Source organism: Nipponia nippon, unplaced genomic scaffold, assembly GCF_047370975.1.
Source record: "Nipponia nippon isolate SJK-2023a ecotype South Korea unplaced genomic scaffold, ASM4737097v1 scaffold_17, whole genome shotgun sequence".
Lineage (NCBI taxonomy): Eukaryota > Metazoa > Chordata > Aves > Pelecaniformes > Threskiornithidae > Nipponia > Nipponia nippon.
The window spans coordinates 1186338-1212017 of record NW_028262333.1 but is presented as its reverse complement, the minus strand read 5'-3'; the positions used below and the strand labels follow the sequence as shown (position 1 = coordinate 1212017).

The window sequence follows — 25680 nt, the reverse complement described above, 5'->3', positions numbered from 1 at the left end:
CAGGCAGGCACCTGCTCTGCCCTGGGGCTGTCGATGGGCAGCAGGTTTGCTGGTGCCGTGTCCCAGGCTCTGTCTGAAAAAAGCCGCCGTGGTGCTAACGAGGGGGCTTTCTCATTGGGAACCAGTGGTTTTAAGCATGTCAGCATGCACAAAAGCGTGGAAATGGAGGAGGTAAGGAGGGCTAGACCGGGGCAGGAGTCTGGGCATGGTGCACATCCCAGAGTGATGCTGGGGACAGGCTGTGCCGCTTCCCAGCCCCTTTCCCTCCTAATATCTGCAATCAGCAGCTCTTGCAAGCAGCAGGCTGGCTTCTCCAGCAAAGGGTGATGAGTTTTTTTTCGATGGGTGCTCTGGTCTGCCTGTCCATCAGGAGAAGCTCAGACACGTACCGAAGTGCATGCGCACCTTGCTGTGGCACGCGCGGCACGTCGATGCCGGAAGTCCTCCATGGGCCTGAGCCAACGGAGCTGTGCCAGGGTGGACACTGGCCACTGCCATTCAGATGATTTTCAGCGTTATTTTTAGGCATCTTGGGTGCAATTCACTTCAGCTGAAGCCAATTTCTCGATGGGCTGGCACACAAGGGGTTGGGTGGACGGGAGCATGGCTGCCCGGGGGGAACGTGCCTTTCTGTGGGATGCAGGGAGGTTTCGGGGAAGCCAAGCCTCTCCCCTGAATGAGCTGCTTAGGAGAGGGCTTTCCTGCAGCTCTTAAGTGACTGCTCAGGTTTGGCACTTCAAGAAGGCGCTCCGTGAGCACTGGCACCCATAACGCCCAGCATCCGGTGGATTTGGCGCCAGGGGAAAGCCCCTGGGTGGGCCTGTTCTGATGACTTCAGGCTTTCCGTACATTTGGCATCCCTTTTTCAGCACGTTTCTAGCTCAAAAGTCCCTGGGAGATGATGCCAGTGGCACAGCAGCATGGGAGACACTCAGTGCCATCTTTCTCGAAGAAGCGGAGGGACGGCGTGCAGTTGTGCTGCTGCCCGTGTTTTATTGTGGCCAGAACCCCCAGAGGCTCTAAGCTGTCAACATCTAATTGTGTATTTTTTGTCTGGTAATAAAATTTTGTTCTACCAAAAAAAGGAGAAAAGAATGAACCAAAAGAACCACCCAAAGAGAAACAAATTCTTTCTCTCCACAGTTTTTCATGTGTGATTTATAGGTGTGTTTTTCCAAGTAAATCCAAACAAGGCCAGTGAGTGACTGAATTAAAGTTTGATGTGGTTAATTGAAACGAGCCATCTGGGTGGAAACGGGAGGTTTTAGACAGCTGTTTGTATTGTTTCATGTGGGATTTCTAAAATTTCCAATTCCGTAGTCACTAAGGAGTGTGCTGTTTGACTGTACAGTGGGGTTTTATAGGTGTAAATGATCTACGAAGAATAAAAAAAAATATAAGACAGCTATACAAATAACAACAGCTTGCAGCTCCACGGTAAACTGTTTTGAAGGCATTGACTAAGTGTGCTTGGTCCCACCTTAAAAGGTGGGAAAATAGGATGAAACCCAGTGCTCCGTATTGGCTGGCCCTCCGCTGCAGGCAGGTGCCCACGGGCGGTCACGGCTGAGGTCGCAGCGCTGGTTGTTTGCTGTAGAATTTCCACATTTGCCCCGGTTCTTGGGAGCGATTCCTTCCTCTGGAGGAGGGAGCAAAAAAAGGCTTTGCCCTTTTTCTGGCCAAAAAAAGCTGGCATTTATCTTCAACAATGCAAGGCATTGTCTCTCATCTCCAGGTTTCTTCGGTTCACCTGCTGTTACCATCTCTGGCTGTGGTACCACAAAGGGAGAGTAAAAGGAGAAAAATGTTGATGTTGACTTAGGTGTGCTGGGATCAGATCCCACTGGTGTTAAGAAGATTGACATGGAGGCTTAAAAATAAAGCTCTCTTGCTCAAATCCTTCTTGTGTTGAAATAATTGAAGACATTTGAGATGAAGAAAGGGGCTGAGGTCACTGTGTGTCCAGTAATGGTATGACAGTATTTTCTCTTGTTTGGACAGTTTAATGTCTTGAAGTGGCTCTTGTTTCCTCCTATTAATTCCTGTAAATATCACGGAAAAGGATCTCACCGCTCAGCCATGCAGCAGCCAAGTGTTGCACAACCACCTGCCTCTTGGACTGGCTTCAGCGCTTAGCAGAAATCTGTGCATTTAAAAGAATCTCCATCAAGGAAAAAGGATGCATCTTTTTTTAGTGGAACGGTTTCCTCTACTTCTGGACCAGCAAAGATTTCCTCTTCTCTTCTCTTCTCTTCTCTTCTCTTCTCTTCTCTTCTCTTCTCTTCTCTTCTCTTCTCTTCTCTTCTCTTCTCTTCTCTTCTCTTCTCTTCTCTTCTCTTCTCTTCTCTTCTCTTCTCTTCTCTTCTCTTCTCTTCTCTCCTCTCCTCTCCTCTCCTCTCCTCTCCTCTCCTCTCCTCTCCTCTCCTCTCCTCTCCTCTCCTCTCCTCTCCTCTCCTCTCCTCTCCTCTCCTCTCCTCTCCTCTCCTCTCCTCTCCTCTCCTCTCCTCTCCTCTCCTCTCCTCTCCTCTCCTCTCCTCTCCTCTCCTCTCCCTCCTCCCCTCCCCTCCCCTCCCCTCCCCTCCCCTCCCCTCCCCTCCCTCCCCTCCCCTCCCCTCTCCTCTCCTCTCCTCTCCTCTCCTCTCCTCCTCTCCTCTCCTCTCCTCTCCTCTCCTCTCCTCTCCTCTCCTCTCCTCTCCTCTCCTCTCCTCTCCTCTCCTCTCCTCTCCTCTCCTCTCCTCTCCTCTCCTCTCCTCTCCTCTCCTTTCTTTTTTTTTTTCTTTTAAAGATTTTTGGCTTTATTTCTGAAGATGTACTGTATCTAGAAAAAGCTATAGCCTATTTGTCTGAACATCAACTAAACCAGCCAACAAATTATTGTACAGATTGGACTTTACATGAGCTGAGTGAAGTCACCAGCCCTTCAGATCACTTGAAATGAGAGTCTGGCCAGTATTACATTTATTTAAAATCTCCCTGCTGGGAGAGTGTTGGCCTCGGGCACCAGCCCACCCAGCGCAGGCTGGACTCGGGCCCTGGGCAGTTACCTGTAACCCGTGAGAGGTCCCACCACCACAAATCCCTGTGTGCCTTGCAATGCATCAGGGAAACTAGGCTGGCAGAGTGGAAGAGCTGTGCTTTTCCCCCCGATTTAATTATAACCAGTTATTCCCATCCCTTTGCCCTGTTTTGGATTCTTTACATATCGTTTCGGAAAAGCTTAGTGGAATCGCAGCCTTTGTATATATAAAATATAGGATGATTGAAGACCTGGCCACTTCTTTATTTAGCTTCCTCAGCCATGCGTTCCTCCCAAAGCATTTTCCCCTCTCGCTGCCAGATCCCTGTTTAAACTGTGTGTAAATATAAAAGGAACTGTGGACAACATTTAAAAATGCTGCCCCATGTTGGGAGCAGGGCTTGCTGGAAAGAATATCTTCCTAGAGGCCTTTTTTCCCCTTTTCCTGTGGTTTTGCGGCTCCCTTAGGCCAGATCAAAAGCCCTGTATGGGTGCCACCGTTAAGTCTAATGGCTCTCTGGTTATCCATCCCTGTTTGGACTGAAATAGCTCCGCCGTTTTTTCTTTTAAACTGAATTCTTTCCTGTCCTCTGAGTAAAGAGAAGGTGTAATTAGGAGGAAAAAAAAAAGACCCTTAGAACCACTATGAAGAGAGGAGATAAAGATGGAAGAGGCTTCTGTAACAAATTGGAGGCAAAGGAAAATAGCAGGTTTGTTCCTTTTATCATAAGGTTTTCTCGGAAAATGTCGAAGGCGGAAATGAATGGCCAGGCTCTCCTTTCTGCCCCCGGAGCATCGCTCTGGGTGCTGCTCTCGCCCTTCATCTGCTGCTTTTCTTCCTCTGTAGCCCTGTTGCTGGACAATTCCTGTGCTTATGGGAAAGTTTTCTCGTGTTTTTACCGAGCGTGGAAAATGTGCTCAGCCGGTAACGCTTCTCGGCTTGCGCATCACCTGCGGCACAGCTCAGCTGTAGCGTGGGACACAGGCAGAGCCGGGCTCCGACGGCACACCGGTGTCCGGGCCTTGCTCCAAACACACTTTCTGAGGTGGGAAGGGCATAAGTATAAATTGTATGCAGTCTGAGTTCAGAGGGATGAAGACAACATAAGCGCTGGCTTTTAGGGTGGTTTTGGAGAAGGATGCTCCGACAGCCAGGCTAAATCACCACTATGACTTTTCAAATCTTTTTTTCTCCCTGTTTCCCAAGCTGCCCTCCCGGTGCGGTGCCGTGATGCTGCCTGTCTGGCAGGGATGGGTGGGTTTCCTGCATCAGGGAGACAACAAAATTCTTTCCCTCTTTTTGTTCCTATCTGCACTGGAAGCGACACGTTGACGGGCTGATGGGAAGGATGTGCCAAGCTCCAGCACTCTTTCCATCAGCCCTGTATTGAAACCATGGGATGGAATAAAATTGCAGCTCTGAGGATATTAAAAGGGAATGCATTTCATTCTCCAATTTCATTAAAAGCCATTAACATTGGAATGACATGGTCACTATTTATAAATCCCCAGTGCAGATGAGCTGGCACAGCTGGTCAGAAGAAAAGAGGTTTGCTGGAAAGAGGGAGTCTGTTTGCGTTAATGGTCGTGACGTGCTCCTCTGGCGGCGGGGGAGAGGGTGAGGGCATGGAGCGGTTCAGTGTCGGCGATTATGCTGCTCACATGTTCTCGTAACTCTTCAAGCAAATCACAGTCATGATTGGAAAAGGAAAACACCGGTTCAGAATGATGCTTTTTAAACATAAAGCATTGCTCTGAAAAACAGTTCTGAGCTGTTTATACTCTCTGTAGGGGAAAAGTTGTCTTGGAAGTGAAGAATTAATGAATGGAGAGGAATTGGGGGCAAGGAGACAAACCCAGGTTTGTTTTTTAATCTGTGAAAAATACTCTAGGATCTTTTCTGCGCAGTGTGATGAAGCACGACGTACGATGGGTCTCCCGCAGACACACGAGCGCAGTCCCTTCCCGCCTCAAAGCGAGAGCCGTGCGGCGGCCGCAGGCCTGGAGGGACCCGCAGCACTCCCTAACGCGGCAGCGGTTTGGGTCTCCTGGGTTGCTTTTAGGCTGTGCCTGCGGCCTCTGCTGCAGCAGCGAACGCTGCCGGCCTGGAGCAGGGAGGAAGGGGAAGGGGTTTCTGAGACAGACGCCAGTGGCACAGTAGCCTACAAAATTAAGAATATCTCTGTGTCTGTCTTGATGCCATGAAAATCCATATTTGAGCCATGCTGTAGAGCACTGAAACCACTGAAGACAAAGTCCTTCTCCTCTAATGACTGTAGGAGCAGTCATGAGAGAAAAAGACGCCCTGACACATATGCCGTGGGACTGTCCTAGAGTCAGGCTGTACAAAAAGGGAATGCACAAGCAAACTGGTGCTTGACATAACAGCAAAACCACTGTTGAAATGGGATCCTTGGATGTTGGCCTTCTAAGCTGGGTTTAACTTGTAGTGAGCACAATGCACTTGATTTAACAAAATTGATGCATCAGAAGATGGGAGTGCAATTCAGCCCTGCCCGAAGTAACAGCCATTGAAAAAAAATAGCTTAGCATAGTAAATCCATGGAAATGGGACCCCATTTCTGTATGAATTGAGTAAATCAAAGCAGAACCCAACTGCCCCGGAGAACATGAGGTTTTTCGTCCACATCTCTGCTCTTCTCCCATCTTTGGGTCTCCAGCTGAGTTCATTCCTCCAGACCAGTCTTCCCTGCCTGAAGTGTTACATCTTTTAGTGCTCTCTGCTTTATGGTGGACTTTATTGTCTGCTTCTAGAAAACAATGAAAATAATAGATCACAAAAATACATATTTTAATCACTGACTGGCAAGCTGCGCATTTAGATTTGGAAAATATTTAGTCTCCCGACCTAGCAGTCCTCAAAAACCATTTGTGGAATTGCTTAAACAGATGTGAACTGCTTATGTCTCATTGCTTTTGATCACCTCCCAAAAGCGTGCTATGGACTCTGAGTTGAGGGCTAGAAGATAAAGCGAGCTGAGCAGCCCTCTGCTTGCCCCAAGTTAAACTTAACTTTCTAAAGAAGGTAACAATTTTGCAAAACCACAATACATCAAGTAAGAGGCACAGGTTTGCTCTCCTGGTGCATGAAATCATTTGCATTGCATATGCAGCATATTAGTGAGAACATAGTCCAAAAATTCCTAATAAGCCATAGAAAGAGTGGCTGACGTTATTTTTGACAAGATGTTTTTATCTTTAGCCAGTAGCCAAAAGTTTCATCTAGTTTTGCATCCCGTATTTTATGACTTTCAAATCCCTGGCATCTTTCAAAGCTCTTTGGCTCGTGAGCACGGCCTCCTGACTGACACGAGCCAGTGGACTTGGGTGTCGAGGCCATATAACGGATTACAATAAGCTGTGCCATTTCCAAGGCTCCTCATCTATCATGCAGCTGCTTTCATCGCTCGCACCGAAAGACTTAAGCAGGGATTAAGGCATGAACCCTGCCTTTTCTCCATCCCTCTCCCACTCGCTCTTGCTCTGTCTCTCATTAACCAAGTCTAAGAATTTGTTACTAGAGTTGCAGACTCATTGACCCAGATTCGCTAATAATACGGGGGAGAGGAGATTTTTCTCCGTGCTTAATCGCTGGCTTCTGTGTATTCTTAGTGCTATTTATATGCAGGAGAACTAAAAACCTGTAATAAAGATGGGGCCAACTTTGCAGTGGAATTCATGCATGCACACAGTGAGAGGCACAACAGGAGAGAGATGGGGGAACAGGGAGACGGAGGTGAGCGTAGGTGGACTTACCTATACTTGCAGACTCAACAGTAGATTTTGTGATAGCAGACCCTGCTTGTACAGCCTGCCCCACAAGACCATATTGGTTTAGCTCAGGGCTCCCCACTTTGCTCTGAAAATGCCACGCCATCAAAGTCATGCACTGGCTTTCTTTGTGTCAAGTTTGATTTCCTTTACCACCAAAAAGCAAAGTCAAGCAGGAGGTCTGGAAGTGGGTTGGGAGAGTATTCCTGCCTGATCTGGGGGAGCACTGGCTCTCCCCAGTCTTTGGGGCTCTGCAATCACTTCTAGGTCGTGGAAGATTTGCTGCTGGCACTTTTCATCCTTGGAGCAGGCCTTCTGTCATGGGTTATTTTCTGCTTTGAGGCAGCTGGTGGATCTTGGAGATTCAACTGCACTTGCCGTCTGTTGGCTCCGATGCTGTGTCATGATGTGACGTTCAGTTAACCAGGAGCGCTAAGCCCTGGCATTGGCTTTCCTATCAAGGCAACCGGTCTTTTAAACGATGTGGTTGAACTTTGCATTTGTATGAGCTCCCCACTGCAAGGAAAGGGCTTAATTTGAAAGGCACAAGGACGCAGGAGCTCGTTTCCTGAGGACATGGCGGGAGACAGGGGATGGAGCAGCCTGGCAAATACTGCAAGGTCCTGCTGGAATTGCCCATTTGCTGGTTTGAGAAAAAGGGTCGGAATAAAAGGTTTTTTGCCTAATGCTGTTGGGAAATACCTCTCTGTTTTCATGGAGGAATACCTAGAAGACCAGAATAAATGTGTCATTAGCCTCTGCCTAGAAAACAATGGATTTTAGCATTTTTTTAAAAAAATCCCCCATAAAATGCTTGGTTTCAAGCATTAGTCACAGAAGCAAGAGGGTTTTCTCACTTGAAAATCCTCGTGGAGACAGGCACAACGTGATGTTGCAAGTTAAAGTCATTCCTTGTTCTCTGCCAGGGATTTTTCTGGACTGTTTTGCAATGAAAAACGCCACATGTCCATGAGATACTTGCATCAAGAGTTACCTCAGTGCCACAGCACACCTTCTTTTAGTGAAAAAACAACTTCTGTCTTTCCTCCTCCCCTCCTTCCCAAATTAGTCTCCTAAAAAATGTCACATTTTGTGCAATTCACTACAGGCTCTTCAATCTCCCCTTAATGCCTCAATTTCTGTATCTATTGCAGGTGAACCATGTGGGGGTTTTAAGTCCCTGGAAATTTGTCTCAGGTTAGAGGACTGGGCTGGGAGACCTTTACGTCAAAGCCAGGCTCTGGGCTGGCCATGCAAACCACAGGAATTTATATGGGGGATATTTATTAATTGTCAAGTTGAGTTTTCCAGTGTTTGAGCTAGCAGGACATTCGGAAATGAGGCCAATTTTTTGTAGCAGCCTTATAGTGGATTTGGTAGCCTAACTTTACAAATTCACACTGGTGAGCATGGAATAGGTGACACCAGTCTTCCCGCAGAGCTCCCCAACACATTTTTCTGTATTAAAAAAAAAAAAAATGTCTAGGCAGCACACTAAATTTATACGTGAACAGATTTTTGTCTCTTGTTCTCAGAAGATAAGATCGCGCTGGAGCAGAATCCTGTTTCATGTTACTGTTAGTGTTTGTTATCTGCAGCAGCAGCCTGACCTGCTTCTTCCAGCCCCCGGCAAGGCTCCAGCCCGCACGCCCGCAGGCGGCTGCGTCGTCTCCGGCAGCAGAGATGCAGTGGTACGAGCACGGCAAGGACCGTGCTTTTACTGGACCGCGCTGTGATTGACTTTCAGTCTTCGAGGGCTGTTTCTACAAGCTTGCGATCATGCAGTAAACTTGACCGCGTTTGTCCCCAGCTGTTGGGATTTTCCTGTTTCAAAGCAAAAGCCACCTGCCCCCTCTTTCCAGATGCCTTGTTTAATGTTCAGCAGGGTTGCTGCAGCAGCAGCGACCTACCTACTGGAATAGGAAAAAGTTCTAGTGTTACTGATAAAGCAGCAGCCATAAAGATAAGACGGCGGCGTGTTAGGTGGATTCCCTTTCGCCCGTGCAGCGAGCATTAATGGATGGATTGCAGGCTGCACGCTGCTACCTTTCAGCCTTTCTCTGAACAACACGGGGGGACCACGCTCCAGCTGCATGCTGATGAGCTGTATCTGCTGTGAGCTGCTCACCCATGGGGTAGTGGTCCCAGTCGTTTCTGTTCCGTGACATCCTTGCTTTAGCCAGTATGCGGCCCTGCTTGGCACCTGCCTGCCCCGTAATTTGCTTGCCTCGTGATCCTGCACGTGTTTTTTCATGGATTTACTTGGAGGGGGTCCTCAGGAAAGCGGTGTGGGAGCCAGGGAATGTCTTTTGATGCAGTGGTTGTAGAGTCCATGCAGACTGGGAATTGACCCGTGGCGCATCGGGAAGGCAGTGCCCTCCTCCTCCAGCTGCCGGGCTGCCCTCCTCGTAGCTCTGCTGTAGCTCTGGTCTCCTTGAACGTTACTCTCTTCTCCCTCATTTTAGGGCTTTCTGTGGCATTATTCCTGCTGGCTTGTCAGGGCAAGTGAAGACAGGATCAGTCTGGCTTAAGGTCAGCTCCCCAGCTAAGCAGCCTCCTCCGTCCCGCGCCCCGGCGAGCAGCAGCCTTGGAGAGAGCTCTTGTTCTGAATTTTGTCTGCTGCTGTCAGTGGGATTACAGTGCCATAGTGAACCCGATGCTGTGAACAAATGGGTGAAAAAAATGTTTATTTTTAGAACTGGAACCATGATAAATATGTGGAATTTGTCCAAGGTCTGCCTGCTGTACCTTTTTGAAATGCAAAGTGCATGTTTGTTAAAATACCTCTCCAAAGGTCAGCATAACCTAAGAAATAAATGTGCTGGCCTTTTGGAAAGGGGGTGAAGTTTCAGATGTGTGATAGCTGCTTGCAGCTGAGAGCACGGGTCCCCGTAACCCAAACGTATTTCAGTGCAGCCCATGTGGATGGAAATGCTGCCTTCCAGCCAGGGTTTCTTTTGCAGGTTTCAGTGAGGAGCCCGACACCGTTCTTAATCCTTCACTTCAGCTTTTTCTTCCATTTTCCTGGCTTGCTGCATCTTTGCTGCAGCCCTGCCTGTGCATTTGAGGGACTCGTGCTGCGAGCATCATGTTTGCAGCTGGGGAGAGTAAGGATGAAAGCTGGAAAACTCCAGAATGTAAAGAAGCAAAATGCTGGGTGGGACCCCAAAACATCACCCGAGGGGACCCGGGGGGTTCGTGTCCCTTTTGATGATCTAGCCAGCCCACTGACGTGCTTACAGGGCTCAGGGACTGAAGTATTTGAGAACCTTATATTTTTTAATCCTTTTAGCTTCCTGCGAGGTGGAGGAATACTATTACTCTGTGTTAGACAGGGAAGTGAGGCATAAAGAGAAGAAATTGCTTTCTCAAAGCATTGTAGGAATCTCATAGCTGAAAAAAAGAGTTGGCGTAGCTCTGAGCTGCCTGTCACGGCATCAGGCACCCTTGGTAGGGTGGCATTTCTGCCACGAGCGTGGCTGTCATTATCCCACTGACGGGCTTTTGGGTGGGAAAGCACAGACGGGAGAGGGGAGGGTTTGGAGAAATAGCAGAGGGACTGAAATGCCATCCAAACTATGGAAGCCGAGCCGCAAATTAAGGCAATTCAAAGGCACAAACATCCTGTTGAGCATGCCCGGTCCCCTTCAGTACGTAATGAGTAAAGCACATGCCCAAGCTCGGCTTCAGGCGTGTTTCAGTGGGAAAGCTCTGCCTCCCCTGCCTTGGTTGTGTCAGCCTTTATTCCTGGTGGCAACCAGCAGGTGTTCATGCGAGGGGGGAACACCATTATAAATAAATTGTCCATTCATTTCCTTCTGGAGATTTTCCTATTGTTGAGCCACAATATGCTTTCCTGTTTTTAAAAAAACAAAACAAAAAAAGCCAAACCCTGGTCCCAAGTTCCTCTCTGGCAGGGCGGACCCAGAGCTGCGTTTGAAGTGGGTGCCCATGTCATCGCTCTTCCGTCCGTCGTGCCGCTGTCGCTGTCACTCCCGCCTCGCTCCTCTGCGCTTTCCGAAAGCGGCGTGAGAAGTCCCTGCCCGGGAGCCGTGCCGGAGGGCATCGCCTCCTGCCACGCTCCGTCTTTCTGCCTGTCCTTTCTCTGGCGGGTCGATGGGGGAGGAAGGCTGCTGCGGAAAGCAGGGGATTCTTGTGCTAGCGGAGAGGACAGGGGAACAAAAGCTCCCTTCCCTCCTTCCTTCTGGCCAACATGGGGACATTGAAGCCAGGGCACTCGCTTTCACAGGGGAGTTGTTTTTAACCATTTTAGAAAAAAATGCAGCTCAGTGGGTTATAAAAAGAGGATTTCTCTACACGGGGAGGCTATTACCCAGCAAGGCAGGGTGTGATGTGAAAGAGCCCCCAGGTCCTGCAGGAGCCCCTCGGAGGCTGTCCCAGCAGCACCCGTCGGTGGCTTTGCTTAACCCCCGTCCCAGCTGAACGGGGCAAAGGCTCTGTGAATCCAGATGGAAAGTGGGGACCCGGTGTGGGAAAGCAGGGCCAGGAGAGGATTCACCCCTCGCTGCTCAGGGCCTCTCGCCCAGCCCTACGTGCTGGCTGGGTTCATGCCACCATGCCTCTCTCTGCTGAGGAAACCCCAGACCGTCTTTGCTATGGAGCAGCATCATTTCTTGGGAACATTTGCAGGCAGACACATGGAGCAGCACCCACATGAGCCGCGGGTGGGTCTGTGCTGAAAGCAGCCATCTTCTGCATTTTAGCTCTTCGGGAGGCAAGAAATGAGCTTTCTCCTGGGAATACCCGAGAGGAATACCCATACCTCCTGCAAGCACGGCCAGGGCTGACCCTGCAGACCCAGGGAAGCCCCCTGCACTGGGAGAGCCTGGGGGAAGCCTGGCCCGCAGCACTGCTGCGAGGGGAGATGCTGTGCTGGGCAGAGGACCACCCCAGGGGGATTTAATACCCGGGGGGGCTTCTCCACCTCCCCCAGGACTCTGCCTTCGCAGCCTTGGCATGGAAATGGCAAACTCCCCACTGGTGTAAGGGCAAGGATGTATTTATTTATATTAGTGCACAACAGGATTAACCATTACCTTGTGCTATGCAGCGATTGTCACGTGCAATACGAATGAAGAGATACAAAAGACCTTTTATTTAGCCACTGCGTTTGCCTGTCATAATTTAGGACTGATCTTTTCTTTCTTGATGCAAACAGGAGCTTTTTGCCTTTGTAGCTCTTTGATTCCTGCTGCAGCTGCCTGATTGCAAGGGCTAAGCCTGTCTTCAGAGCTTGCCTGCGACCCCTCTTCTCTTGCATTTGCAAAGGCAGCGGTTGCTTAGAGCCTCTCTTAGTTCAGACACGAATGCAAGTCCCAGCCTCTTGCTGCCCTACCTGGTATGGGTTTGCTTGCAAAAAAGGTGTCACGAGGGCAGCTCTCCTGCCAGCTTTCCCAGCTGAGCTCCCGGGGTCTTCTGGTGTTTCTCTCCAAGAGAGGAAAGCAGCAGAAAATCCTTCCCTTGCCACGAAGCAAAGCCAGGGGTTTTACACAGGGAGGAAGCAGCTTGAAGGAAGGGCCAGGCAGGCGGCTTCCAAAGCTTCAAACGTGGCAAAATATTTCAAAAAAAGTGTGTGCATGTGATGCAGTTTTATATTTAACAGGATGATTTTGAGCACCCAGGACGCCTTCCATTTTTGCTTTAAAAATCTACAAAGCCAGGTGCAGAGCGGAAGAGAAGTGGGGCGGGTGGGAAATGGGGAGGTCAAAGTGCCCGTAACACCGTGGTGGTGGTGGTGGTGGTGATGGGACCCCCGATCCCGGAGCAGGACCCCATGTGCTCAGGGATATGCAAAAGAAGATTGCCTCCGCCGCAGGGAACTTACAGCTAAGGCTTAAGATTAAAAGTTTGACTTTTTTCATTTCTGCTTCACGCTTGTGTGGACTTCATTTTAGGCCTCAAATCTGCTTTTCTTGAAATTGGTCTCGAAATTGCTATTGACTTTAAATGCTGCAAGATCTCACCCATAAATTCTCCTTCTCCCATCTGTAAAACGAGGATGGCAGGATTTCTGTGCCATCTGTGGTGCTGTGAAGCTGAAAACAATCATCATTTATAAAGTGCTTTGAGCTCAAATGGGAGGTTCTGTGTAAAGGCGAGGCTTTGTGGGATGAAATGTTCCTTAATGTGCCAGTTGCATCTGATAGCTGAACCAGGGGCTGGGTTGAAAGTTTTGGAAGAACAGTCTGGTGAGGCAGAGGTAGCGCTCCAGCTGTTCGATGTCTTGGTTTATCTGTGTTGTTCAAAAGCTCCTGTTCATCGTTACAAAATTAAGGGACAGAGAAACCAATGGCTGCATGTCCCCCAGAAAGCAGTATCCTACACCCGCGTTCATCTTGAGCACCTCTGATCGTAACAGCCAGGATTCCCAGAGGTGGTGTGACTCTGGCCACCAGCTGGTGATTTAACAGCATGTGCTTGTAAATAGGAAACTTGGAGCCACAGTCCCAAGCGTTAGGCCTTTCCGAGTGCAATAGGATGCATCTGATGGGAACAAAAGGCTGTTCGTTTTCATCCAGCTTTGCAGGGCGTAGAAGGGAAGCTGCCTAACCTTTGCCCCGGGAGCCACATTCGCCTTGTATTTGTATAAAGCTGAGGGCCAAACTGGTGCAACAAAGAGCAGACTGTGGCCAAGCACAGCAGTTTAAGATTAAATAGTGCGGTTCCCAGCGAGCAACGCAAAGCACACGTGGCAAGCCAGTGCAGTTGCCCGGGCTGAGCTAACACGTGGCTCAGGTCAAGCACTGCTGACGGAGCCGCTGGTTTCTCCTTTTGCAGACACAAGCCACCAGACCCGCTCCGTCTCCAGCCGCCCCTATTACAGTTTGCCCAACAGCAGCCATGAGAGACGCTCGGTCCTCGCTATCACGGAGCCGCCGCGTTTCCACTCCCAAGCCAAAGGCAAGAACGTGCGTCTGGACGCTCACTCCCGCAAGGCCACGCGGAGGAACAGTTTCTGCAACGGGGTCACCTTCACCAACCGGCCCATCCACCTCTACGAGAAAGTCAGGCTGAAGCTGGTGGCTGTGCACCACGGCTGGAGCGGGGCCCTACGCTTCGGCTTCACCATTCACGACCCATCGCAGATGAGCTCTGATGAGATACCAAAGTACGCCTGCCCGGACCTAGTGACCCGACCTGGATACTGGGCCAAAGCTTTGCCAGAGAGGTTTGCTGTGAGAGACAATATCTTGGCCTTCTGGGTTGACCGTCATGGGAGAGTCTTCTACAGTATTAATGATGAGGAGCCAATATTGTTTCACTGTGGTATTAAAGTTTCCGGTCCTCTCTGGGCACTCATAGACGTCTATGGAATTACCCATGAAGTGCAGATACTAGGTAAGTGTGTATTTCGGCCCATGGCTTGCTCTTTCCACAAAGGCATGATCATGGAGAAAAGATGCGTGACCTATCCGGTTGATCATTTCTATGGGACACTTACGAAAACTAATTTACTGTTGGTTTTGTACTACAAATTAACCACTCTTTATTTTCCAGCAGTGGGGATCCAGAAAGCAATGTATTTCAGAGCTGTCAGTGATGGAAAGTCCTAAAGCTGTGCATTATAGCAGCCACATGAAGGGCTAGATGGAAACCTTAAATCTGACTTTACGCAGCTTTTCCTGAGCTAGATGTGCTGCTGTGGCATGGAAAAACATGGTGCAAGGACCCAGGGACTGAGGAGACAAAGGTGGCCAGCTCTGGCTTCCCCTCTTCTTTCCCAGCTACCAGTTACTGCCAGCTCACTGGAAAAGTGCGACCCATTCCCCAGGAGTTTCCTGGCACCCTTCCCCAGCCCCTCTCTCAAATCTTGGCCTTGGTCCCCACCTAGACGGGCAGTTTAAGAAGCTGTATTTGCAGCTGTAACCCCACTTAGCCTCTCTTATACATGAGCATCACCGTATGTCTGCAGAGCACCTGCTGCAGCCCGCCAGCTGAAGAGCGATGAGAAAATGTAGCGCGAGCTCCTGGGCGCTTCGGGATCCTTGCCACCGCGTGCCACAGCTCCCCTCGCCCCTAAGCAGATCGCGGCGTTCAGGGGTGCCTGCCTGATTTACCAGCATCAGCCGTGGGGAGGGCTGCAAGAGGGATGAATTTGTTCCCATGAGTGAACTGAGCCCATTGCCATGGAATGAATTCCCTTTCGTCACTTTTACGGCACTGAAATTTCAAATTAATTCAGTGTTAGATGGAGTGTTTTGAACTAGTCTACCCCACAGGGAATCCTTTTAAAATATGAAGTGTTCCCCTTTCCTGGAGGCTCCTAGGAGCTGAGGTGGTTCCAGCAGCCAGGCTGAGCTGCGCCTGCTCGAGGGGCTGGTGCCCCCAGCCTCGTGCTGACCGGACACCAGCCACGAGCTGTGAAATGGGCACACCGGTGGGCAGGCAGCTCTGTCACACGTTCTTCTGAATGGTACCAATTATTCTACAGCCGAGAAGGCTACACATAAACAACACTTTGCCTGCCTGCTCTGCCTCAAACGTGTAATTAAACCTTAGCAGTAGCTTATCCTGTAATTGCAGTTGTGACGCACTCCAGCCTCTGGTGCTCATCACAGAGGTGAAGGAGCATTTGCTGTATTGGCCGGTGCAGCCGCTTCACCAGAGCAGTCCTTCTTCCTCGTTAGATTAGAGTTAGAAAAATGAAATGCAGTTTATTTCTGCCCCCCACCCCCAGTCCTGCCCGTGGCATCCAAGTGTGCAGAGTGAACGACTCGGTCTGAGGGCACCTGTACTCTGATTTATTTTTTAATAAAGTACCAAGCCCCACAAGGTACCCCAGGAATCAGGGCCATGCTCAACCATCTGGGGCACCAGGAGACCCAGCCTCTTTGCTACAGACGCGGTGGTGTCATAGTGGACACGTTTGTCTCTCCGTCTCCTCCTCCCAAAATTTTGCAAGTCGAGAAAGCTGTGAAATACAGCCCAAATACAGATGCACAAAATGCATCTTTCAGCATCGTGAAGCTTGGATGTGTCTTACTCTTACTTGCCAAGGTGAAAATCTAGGAGATTAATTAAGAGTCAGCATCCTCCCTTTCCCTTTGCTGTGAAAGGGGAAGATAACTCTCTAACTGTAAAGATCTTTGTAACACCTGCAGCAAGCAGCTTTTGTGACAAGCTCTCAATTCAAAATCTCTGCAGTGGTGTGAACACCCCGGAGATACGAGGCTTGAAACCTTCTTGTAAAATGAGCTCTCTTGGACATACCTGTGCCCAGGCACCTCGCAGCGGTAGGGCAATGACAGGGAGTGTGAAAGGAATATCTGTTCACGCTCGCGCTCCCTCGCTCACCACGGCGTTGCACATTTGGCTTGCACAAGACCTTTGGACAACAAGATATTGAGATGTTTTCTTCTTTTACGGAGCACCCTCAGACCTATTAGTCCCCTCTACTGAGAAAGCTGCAGGACCACACTGGTTTACAGCTTTTCCCAGTTCACCAGCGCAAGGAGCTCCCAGATTCCGTGGGTACTGCATAACACTTGTTTTTCCTCAGCTCGTGCCAAGATGCAGCCATTTCTCTGCCTGCTGCACATGAGACTCTCGACCGCTAGCCTTTCATTAGTGGTTGACCTCTGACTAATTTTTCCATTGTGTTTCCATTCAGAGGAACAGAATTCAGATAATCTGTAGGCTGAAATAATAACAATTGTAACTGTAAAAGTAGGCAATTGTGTCTTGACTCTAATGTCCCTTATCACTGGGTTTATCTCACAGATAGCATGTTTGCAGAGACCATGACCACTGCCCGTCTCAGCACTGCCCGTCTCAGCACTTGCCTTCCGCAGAGCAGCCATGATTCAGCCAACTTCAATAACAACGAACTGGAGAATAACCAAGTGGTGGCCAAAATTGCAAACCTAAACCTAAGTCGGGTTCCAGGACTTGCGACAGACAACCACATCATCCCCTGTTGCCCAAACCGGCGGCAGCGTGCCCAGGGGGTCCCAGCCTTCCTGGACACAGACCTGCGATTCCACCCCACCCGTGGACCTGACATCACTTTTTCTCAGGACCGGATGGTTGCGTGCACCAACTGGCAAGAAAGCAATAGGACTTTGGTGTTTTCTGACCGGCCTTTACACATCGGTGAAAGCCTCTTTGTGGAAGTAGGACATCTTGGGTTGCCGTACTATGGGGCCCTTTCATTTGGCATCACTTCTTGTGATCCGAGTACTTTACGGACAAATGAGCTCCCAGCAGATCCAGACTTTCTCCTGGACCGCAAGGAGTACTGGGTGGTTTACCGAGCATTCCCGGTCCTCAACAGCGGCGACATTCTCAGTTTCATGGTCTTGCCGAACGGAGAGGTGCACCACGGGGTGAATGGAGCCAGCCGAGGAATGCTAATGTGCGTGGACACCTCACAGTCTCTCTGGGTGTTTTTTACCATCCACGGTGTAATCAACCAGCTCAAAATACTGGGTAAGTGCAGGCAAAAGAAACGATAATGGGGAGCGCCTGGCGGGCGGCGTTGCCTGGGCCAGAATGGGAGCTACAGGTTTGCATTGGCAGTGTTGCCTTTAGCCGTTGGCCACCGGTGCGAGGGAGCAGCTCCTGATCTCACCTTGTGCTTGCAAACAGGAGTGAGCGAGACATGGTAGCTGTCACGTAGATGTATGCAGCCTGTATAAATCCCCCCGAAAAGGATGAGACTTGAGAGAGAAAATAAGCAGCAGATAGGGAGGCAGGGATGGCTGGCGGGGGGACAGCTGGTTTTTCAGAGGGTTTGTTTTTAAAAGGGATTCTTTATAAACCCACTATTCCAGCCAACAGGTATTAAACTCCTGCCTTGGTAAGGGCAATGATTTTTGTGAGCGCGGCTCTGGTTTAAGCACGTGTGTTGCTGATGGACAGTAATCGCTCCCCAGGCACTGCCACAGCTCGGGTAGCAGATGCCACTTTTGATCTGTTGCTGGTGACCAGTTACAGTGCTTCTCCTTTCCTCTCCTTAACGATTCTGTCAGGAAAGCAGATGCTGATGACTTTGTAAAGCAGGTTTTTCTCATTTAAAGCAATGTCCCTGCCCAGCTGCCCCTGATCTGACAGTGATAGCTTGAGGCTGCTGCTGCTGCTGGAGAGACCGGGACTGCGGGGCAGTGACTTTGCACCCCAGGTGATGGCTGGCAGATAACCTGGTGCTCGCCTCGCTGAAGCACTGAACAGAAATTGTACAATGGCGTCGCGAGGTCCGGGCCCTGGAGGTCGCATCCAAAATCATGCACCCGTAGCGTTCCTGAGGGGCAGCACTTAACTCAGCAGCTGGACTTTACTTTCAAGCGCCCTGCACACATGGCTGGGAGCGACTCACCGGGCTGAGGGGCATTTCCCTGGGGTTTGGGTGTCCATCGGCCCCGCGGCGGGCTCAGCTCTCTCCTGTGTTCGCAGGCACTGTGCAGTCCAGCCCAGTGACCGTCTCTCCCTCAGGATCCCCTGGCGGCTCGCAGTACGACAGCGACTCGGACATGGCCTTCAGCGTCAACAGGTCGTCGTCTGCTTCAGAGTCATCGCTCGGTAAGGAGAGCCCAGCCCTCGGCACCCGGCGGCGCTGGCTGTGCCGGGACAGGAATCGGGCTGATAGATGATGCTGGGGCTGCGTGAGACAGCAGGGCAAGGTTAAGGGGGGAGATGTTACATCTCCTGCGAGGCCAACAGAAATAACTGGAAGAAAACACAAAGTGGTGGGAGGATTTTCACGGCCTGAAGAAGGGCTGCATGTTGCTTCCCACTTTGTCAGTCTGTGCGATGGAAGTGGTCCCTGTGGGGCTGCCCTTGCTGCAGCAGCAGTGCTGCAGTGGCGGGGGGTGCGGTATCGTGTCTGGGGGTCTTGCAGCCCCCAGACCACTGCTTTCTGCACTGCCAGGGCTCCGCTGCCAGAGGGGTACCCACGTAAGCGCTCACGTGCTGGTGTCTGGGTCTCAGGCAGACGGCCCCGAGTGCCCTGCCCGGTACCGTCCCCGGCACATGCTGCCGCTGTGCAGTGCCGCAGCCGCCCGGCACGGCCGGCGAGACGCAGGAGCACCTGGCATGGAGCACAGCTCCTTCGGGGCAAGCGGGGCTCTGCACGCCCACACCATGGAATGGGTGTGCAAAATCACAGCCCTGCTTGGGGAAGCCCAGGCAAGCTGTGCTTGCCCCATCTGTAGAAAAGGGATGGCAGGCTCTGCCCGGAGCTGTACCAGTGCTACCGGTTAGAGTACGCTGGGGTTTGTTTGGCCAAACGAACCAGGCAATGACTATGGAAGGGAGAGCCTTAAAAATTGACTTGAGAGTGTGTGTTGTACAGCATCAGGTTTGCACCACCCTGGTGACCAAATGATCCTGTTGCTTCCTCCTCTTTTGCAGTGACTGCTCCCAGCTCCCCCCTGAGCCCCCCCATCTCTCCCGTCTTCCCCCCTCCGGAGCCATCCAGCAGCAAGAACGGGGAATGCACCGTCTGCTTTGACAGCGAGGTGGACACGGTGATCTACACCTGCGGACACATGTGCCTCTGCAACACCTGTGGTCTTAAGCTGAAGAAGCAGCTCAACGCCTGCTGCCCAATCTGCCGACGGGTCATCAAAGATGTTATTAAAATATACCGCCCTTAGCGCCCGCCTCGGGCTGTAGGAAGGGGGAACGCCGCTAGCAGTAACCATGCCTTTCCGTCCCTGCTTATGGGTTATCGTGCTGGTCAGTCGTTATCAAGTGGCTCGTTATCTGTGTTTCCTTATTTGACTGGTAGGGCATAATTCAGGGATAAAATTGAGCTGAGGATCATGTGGGGCCCAAAGGCACGGCTGCCGTGCCGGCCAGGCTGTGTGCCCACGGCCGAATCCGGGCAATTGCGGTCTGGACCTGACCCAGCTGCAAATGAGAAATTTCCTGTGCAAAGGCTCTTTTTTTTCCCTCCTCCTCCGGAGGAGGAGGCTCGCTGTGGTGTGGATCGGGAAGGGGAGGTTGCCACTTGGTCAGTGCCGGGTGCCACTGGGCTTCCCAACCCTGAAACCCCAACAGCTCTGGGCTGCTGCCGGGTGCTTGCACTGTGGTGGAACAAAATTAGGACAAGGCCTCTTGGGAGGGTTCAAAGTGGACAAAACTCATCTGAAAATGTCATGTCCATTCATGTAAGGGGAACTAGCTAAGGCCAAAAGAGTAGCACAGCCAGATTCTCACTTGTTTGGGTTTTGCCCCCCTGAACAGGCTTCTGGGGCACGTGGAGAAGCTGGTCTGGACTCAGATAAAGCAGCTTTCGCTTTCTGTGGCAGAGCAGGGACTTTTGGCCAGGGAGGCCGAGACCCGGAGCACGAGCCCGCTGGGAGGCCCAGCCAGCCCCAGCTGCGGCAGCAGCGACGGAGCAGCGGCGGCGGCGATGGGCTGCTCAGGCGCTGCCCGTACCTCTGGCTGCTGAAGCCATAAATCGCAGCCCGCAGGTGAGAAGGGCGTTTGGATGGGCACGCTGCAATCCTGGCTTAGAAAAAGTGCGGGGCTGCCGCCGTCCGCAGCAGCGGGGTTTGTCGCCTCCAGGCACACGCGCCTGCGTTTTGCTCTGCTCCTCTTCGCCGGCGGCCTAGCTGCCGCCGCGCACCGTCCTGCCCGCCTCGCCTCCCCCAGCTCTTCCCTGCAGCCAGCGCCGCGGCAGGGCCCAGCCTTCCTCCGTTTTGGAGCCTGTGGTGAGAAATTCATTTCTGACCCAGTCCCAGCAGGCTCACCTTTTTTTCTGGGGACAGTGTATGTGCTGATTTTACCTGCTCTTTCTCCTGCCTTTCCAGGTTTACCCAGCACAGCTCCCAGCTGCCTGGACACTGGGTCCCAACAGTAGATGAGAACTTGTTGAGATGAGCAGGGATCTATCTATCTCACTTGGCTTTACTTGGGAGGAGGAAAGAAAAAGGCTCTGGGGCTATTATTAGATGCTGGGACTTAAAAGGTAAATGGGTTTCGGCTGTGATATTAGACAGCTACAAGCAGCAGCAACCTGGATGAGCTGGGCAGCATCCGAGCACGCAGCACTGGGGCTCGGTGTCCTCCGCCCTGCTGCTCCCGCAGGAGCTGCCCTCCGTTCTCCATCCTCCGCCCTCTGCCCACTCGCACGGCTCCTGTTCAGTGCTTCAGCCTGAGCCTGGCTGCTTTCCAGCTGGCCCAGGTTTGTAAAGAGGGGAAGAGAGAGGATGCAAATGATGAGAGAGGGGCTGGTGTCATCCTAGCTCGGTGACCATGTGCCACCAAGTGCGTAAGAAAGGCTTTCTTCAGAAAGGTGCAATTACCACATTTTAGTCCAAAAAAGAAAAAAAAGAATAGCAACCCCTGTACCTTTCAGGGCTTCTGGGCACAGAGGGGCAGCCTGACGTCGGTGTCTGTCACCTCGCCTCGCCATTCACTCTCTCCTCCAAGGCGCCGGTAGCCAAGGGTGCACTGCCACCTCTCACGGTGCCGCTGCCCGGGTGGTGGTTCGGCAGTGCCGGCGGTGCCGCACTTGGTTACCGACGGGCACTCGGCCCCGTCCCAGCCCCGCTCTGCCATCGGGGAGCAGCTCGTCCTCCTCCCGCGGCGGGCTGTGGCTGCCGGCTCACAGGGCATGCGGAAAACTTTTTTTTTTTTTACCTTGAAGAGCTAACTAAAATTTTAATTAAGTGTATAAATGAGAGGCTACTGTAGAGTGAGATCTCTCACCCATTGCCCTGCTGCATCGGCACGAGTGCCTGCTGGCTTTGCAGAGCCCTTTTTGGATGCTCGGCACTGCGCCTGCGGTGTGCATTCACTTACACCTTTGCAAAAGGAGGCAGCGAGGGCAGCTTTCTGGCAGCTGGAGCCTTGCCCAGACCTCCAGGCTGCTCTCTGCCCAGGGACCGCAGACGTCGCCGTCGCAGAGACCTCCCCGGTCCCGCGTTTGCGGATCAGGGTCCAGCTGCGGTCAGCGGGCACAGCACTAAGAGCAGGGTGCTGGCAAAGCGTGGGAGCACGGGATGAAAGGCCGGGGGGTTAGCGCCTGCCTGGTGACCGGGCTGCGGTGGGAAGCCTTTGCATGATGCGGAGTTGAAGGAAAGTTGTCCGAATCCACAGCGAGCGATGTTAGCTTGGATCAGGCCTGGGCTAGCAAACGCCAGCAGCCATCCCTGGGGCGGCTGTCCCGCTTTCGGGCTGCTCGGTCCCTTTTGGTGGCTGCGCACAGCTACACGCACGGGCAGAGCAGAGCCCGTTTGCTTGGCTGACGCCTCAGGTCCTCAGCGAGCGGGGCTAACTGCATACCTGGGGGGCGTTTTGGTGTAGCTCCTTTTTTTTTGAGGCGGCAGGGTGCGGAGTGCGGCCGTGCGGCGAGCAGGACGCGAGAGCGGTGGACGTGTCGCCCTGCCTAGCCGAGAGCAACGGGAATTTTCCAAAATAGGCCTCTTATAAAAGATTTCCAGGAAAAGGTAGCCTCTTACAGATTTAATTGTTAGTACTTGTATTGCTATTTTTTTTAAACAGTCCAATGATCTATGATTTGTACAGGAGATCTGTTTGTGCCTTATAGGGTGTCTGTGCACTTTTTATCCTTTTTAAAACAACTTTTAAAAAGAAAAAACAGGGGGAGAAAACAACACAGATCAATGGTAGTTTTATAGAATTTTGTGTTCACTGAGAACCCTGCTTTTTTTAATATATATATATTGGAGTGAAAAAGTGTTTATTTCCATGGATTCCCCCCCTCTCCTCCTAACCTATTCGTTTAAAAATTAAAAAAAGGAAGAAAGAAAGAAAAATAAGAGCTGGGGGAACTCTTTTACCTTCCCCCTTTCCGAGACGGTTGCTCTCTTACCGTTACCTTTATGATTCAGTACTGTGACCTGTACGTCATGTTTAAGCTGAATCAGATTTTGGACCTCTGTATTGGGCTTTTCAAGCAAATCATCGGGGGCCGGGGGGGCATCGCACGAGGGAGGGAACCGCACTTGTACATGTCAGTGCTCTATAGCGTTGTGTTCAGTGCTGTGTGTTTTACTTTTGTCCATTTACCTGTTTTACATTAATATAATTTTACTTGTTTATGAAACAAATAAAACTTTGGCTTGTAAAGAGTGCTCCCGGATGTTTAAAAGCATTTGACCTGATGGGTGAGCAAAGCCTTTCTTTCCAAAGCGTGGCAATGCTATACTAGAGGCAGGGCACCTCCGTTCAGCTCCGGCACCTGCTCCAGAAGACAAACGTTGCGTGCTTTAAATACCTCGTGTCAGCTTTGCTTTGCTCCCGGGAGGCCGCTGCACAGCAGCTGCTCAGTCCCTGGATGGGGGTGGGGGGGGGGGGGTCCTGGCTCATTTAACTTTGCAAACTCTTGACAGCTTGGCCGGCCATTGCAGTAAAAGCAGGGTGTATTTTAGGGCTCAGCGGTGGGGGTCCTGTGGCAGATGCCCTCTCCAAGCGCCTCAAGCGAGGCAGCTGCCCCGCTCCTGGGCCCGCAGCCTGGGGACCGCGCCGGCTGGCCCGGGGAGGGGTGATGCAGACAGGGCAGAGGGCTGCTTTCTCCTTTTTCTGTTTGTCTTTCTTTTTTCATTTTTTTTTTTTTGTGTTTTGTAGCAATGCCCGGCTCTTTATTTCACAAGCAGAGGCCAACAGAAGGCTGCTCTGTAAACTGTTTATATGCCGAAACGTGGCCCGCTGAAGCCAGACACCAGTCAAGCAGCCTCAGATGGGGTTGAAAGCGGAGTGGAAGAATTCATTCATAACTCTGCCCTGGCAAGAACACGGCCATAGACAAGCGTTTGCACGAAAACCGTTGCGAGCTGCAGGTGGCACAGGAGCCTGACAATGGCCATTTGTGCCAAAATGCCTTTTTATAAACTCTGCTGCCCCGCTTCATCCAGAGAGCTGAGCCTTGTGAGCTGCCAACAGATGGATGCTGCCGGTCTCAGGCCATGGAGCGACCTGGCATTTGTCTGATGAACCCGCTCCAGCCGCTGCCGGCCCAAGCCCCGGGGAGAGCGTGGAGGACCACTGCTCGCTCCCACCACCTGCGCCCGCGGCCCCCGCCGCTCTCCTCCCCTCTGCCAGCCTGGGTGCCGTGACGCACGTACCAGCCCAAACAGCCTCCCGTGGCCGAAGCCCAGCTCTCATTAGCACTCTGCCGGCTCCGCTCACAGCACAGCCACACGAGCACTGGAGATTTGGGCAGCAGCCAGCATTGCTCAGCGCCGGGAGCAGTGTGCCCATAGGGACGTGGTGCAGCACCGTGGCAGCTGCAAGGAGCTGCCCGAGGTGGGGCTGGCCCTGCGCGGCCCCGCTGGTGCAATACTCCAGGTTATGTCACAGGCCCCGAATTTCTCCCCGGCACACTCATCTGCTGCTGGGTGGCAAGTGGCAGCCTCAGGGCGGGTGCTGTGTGCTGGGCTGCTGATGTGCAAGCCCTGCCCGGCGCACGGGTGGGCAGGCGCTTGCTCCTGGCACAGGGCACGTGCTGCAGGCAGGCGAGGGACCACCGGCTGTCGGGGGGAAGCAAGACGGGCCCTGATGCTACGTGCAGCGCGGCTGACACCGGGCTGTTGCCTGCTGCCTGCACAGCCCTGCCAACGGGCCCTGCAGCCCTGTGCGGGCCACGTGGGCTATGGCCACCTGAAAGCCGGGGGTGAGCATGGTCAAGGCTTGCATGTCCCAGGCCGGCAGGTGGTGAGCCGGGCCAGTGGAAGATGCTCTTGCATGTCTTTTTATTTCCTCCTCTCCTGCCCCTTCCCAAGCACTGCATGTGTGCAATGCCACAGCCCTCTGCCAGAAGGCACTTGGGCGCCGGGGTCCAATCCCTGCTTTTGCCTGAGCCTCTTCAATTAACGTAGCCCCCATGCCCCGGCCAGCCTGAACCCCCAAGAGCCCCTCGGGAGAGGCAGGCTGACGCTCGCTCTCCCTGGCTCTCTCTCTACTTCCCAAAAATCACCAGGCTCAACCTGCTGCCTTGAGCTCAAAGTAACACAATCGCTACCCTTGCACTGCCCCATTTGCTGGGACACCCATCCGGGCTTGGGCACAAAGGCGAGACCCAAGGAGCTGTCAGGGTCCCCATGACCCTTGCTGCTCCCAGGCACCACCATGCGTGGCAGGGAGCACAGCCAAGGCTGCCCGGACAGACGGACAGACCATATGTCCCACCAACACAGGGCTGGGAGGGTCAGCTGTGCAACGCTCCTCTGTCCACTGGGTCATAGGGATGGGAAGAAAACACAAAGCTTTGTGTTTAACCTAGCAATGACATTTCTTCTTCTCATGAGCACTGGGGTACGCACAGTGCAAAGCAGGGACCGGGCTAAAACCCAAAATGGGGAGCGTTGACATGGCGGCAGCCCCCCAGCCACAGCTGCGCAGGAGAAACGTCTCCCCCAGAGCTGAGCACAGACACCACACACGTACCCACGCCCAAGCCCTGCTCCTGCAGTGCCTCCAGCACCGGGCACCCATGAACTGGGTGAACTGGGGCACAGCAGCGATGGAGGAGCTGGGCTATTCATGGCCAGGAACAGCAAGTCAAAAGTCGGAGTGTTGTGACCTGCCCCAGCCCTGCTGCAAGGGATGCCACAGCCAGGAGCCCTTGCCGCAAGCCCCCACGAAGCCAGGTGACACAGCACCCCCCGTTCGCCTCCCAACAGACAAAAGCACCCGAGGACAGAGAAATGCTTCACCTGGGGACGGCTCCTCCGCAGCATGAGGGAGTGCAGCTCCATGGCTCAAGGCTGCTTGCTGGTACCACCGCCGCAGCGACAAACGGCTCGTGCCAGAGCCCGAACCAGCTCCTGCGGCAGAGCTGCCATCGCTCCGGGCGGGAGAGCAGCACGCCTCGAGACAGCCGCCGTGCAGCACCCCAGACACACGCCAGCCAGCCACGGGTTCACAAGGGTGCTTGAAACCAG

The 25680-nt window shown here is 52.3% G+C and overlaps 1 protein-coding gene across 1 annotated transcript in view; it reads left to right on the top strand.

The window, feature by feature from the left end:
- The window catches only part of NEURL1B (neuralized E3 ubiquitin protein ligase 1B), a 35530-nt gene extending 12638 nt beyond the window's left edge, over positions 1-22892 (top strand). Inside the window, exons 2-5 of the mRNA XM_087754182.1 lie at positions 13607-14167; positions 16550-17257; positions 18221-18346; positions 19178-22892. Coding sequence (XP_087610308.1) covers positions 13607-14167; positions 16550-17257; positions 18221-18346; positions 19178-19422 — 1640 coding nt within the window. The 3' untranslated portion in view covers positions 19423-22892. The remainder of the gene's footprint in view (positions 1-13606; positions 14168-16549; positions 17258-18220; positions 18347-19177) is intronic.
- Positions 22893-25680: the final 2788 nt, after the last annotated feature.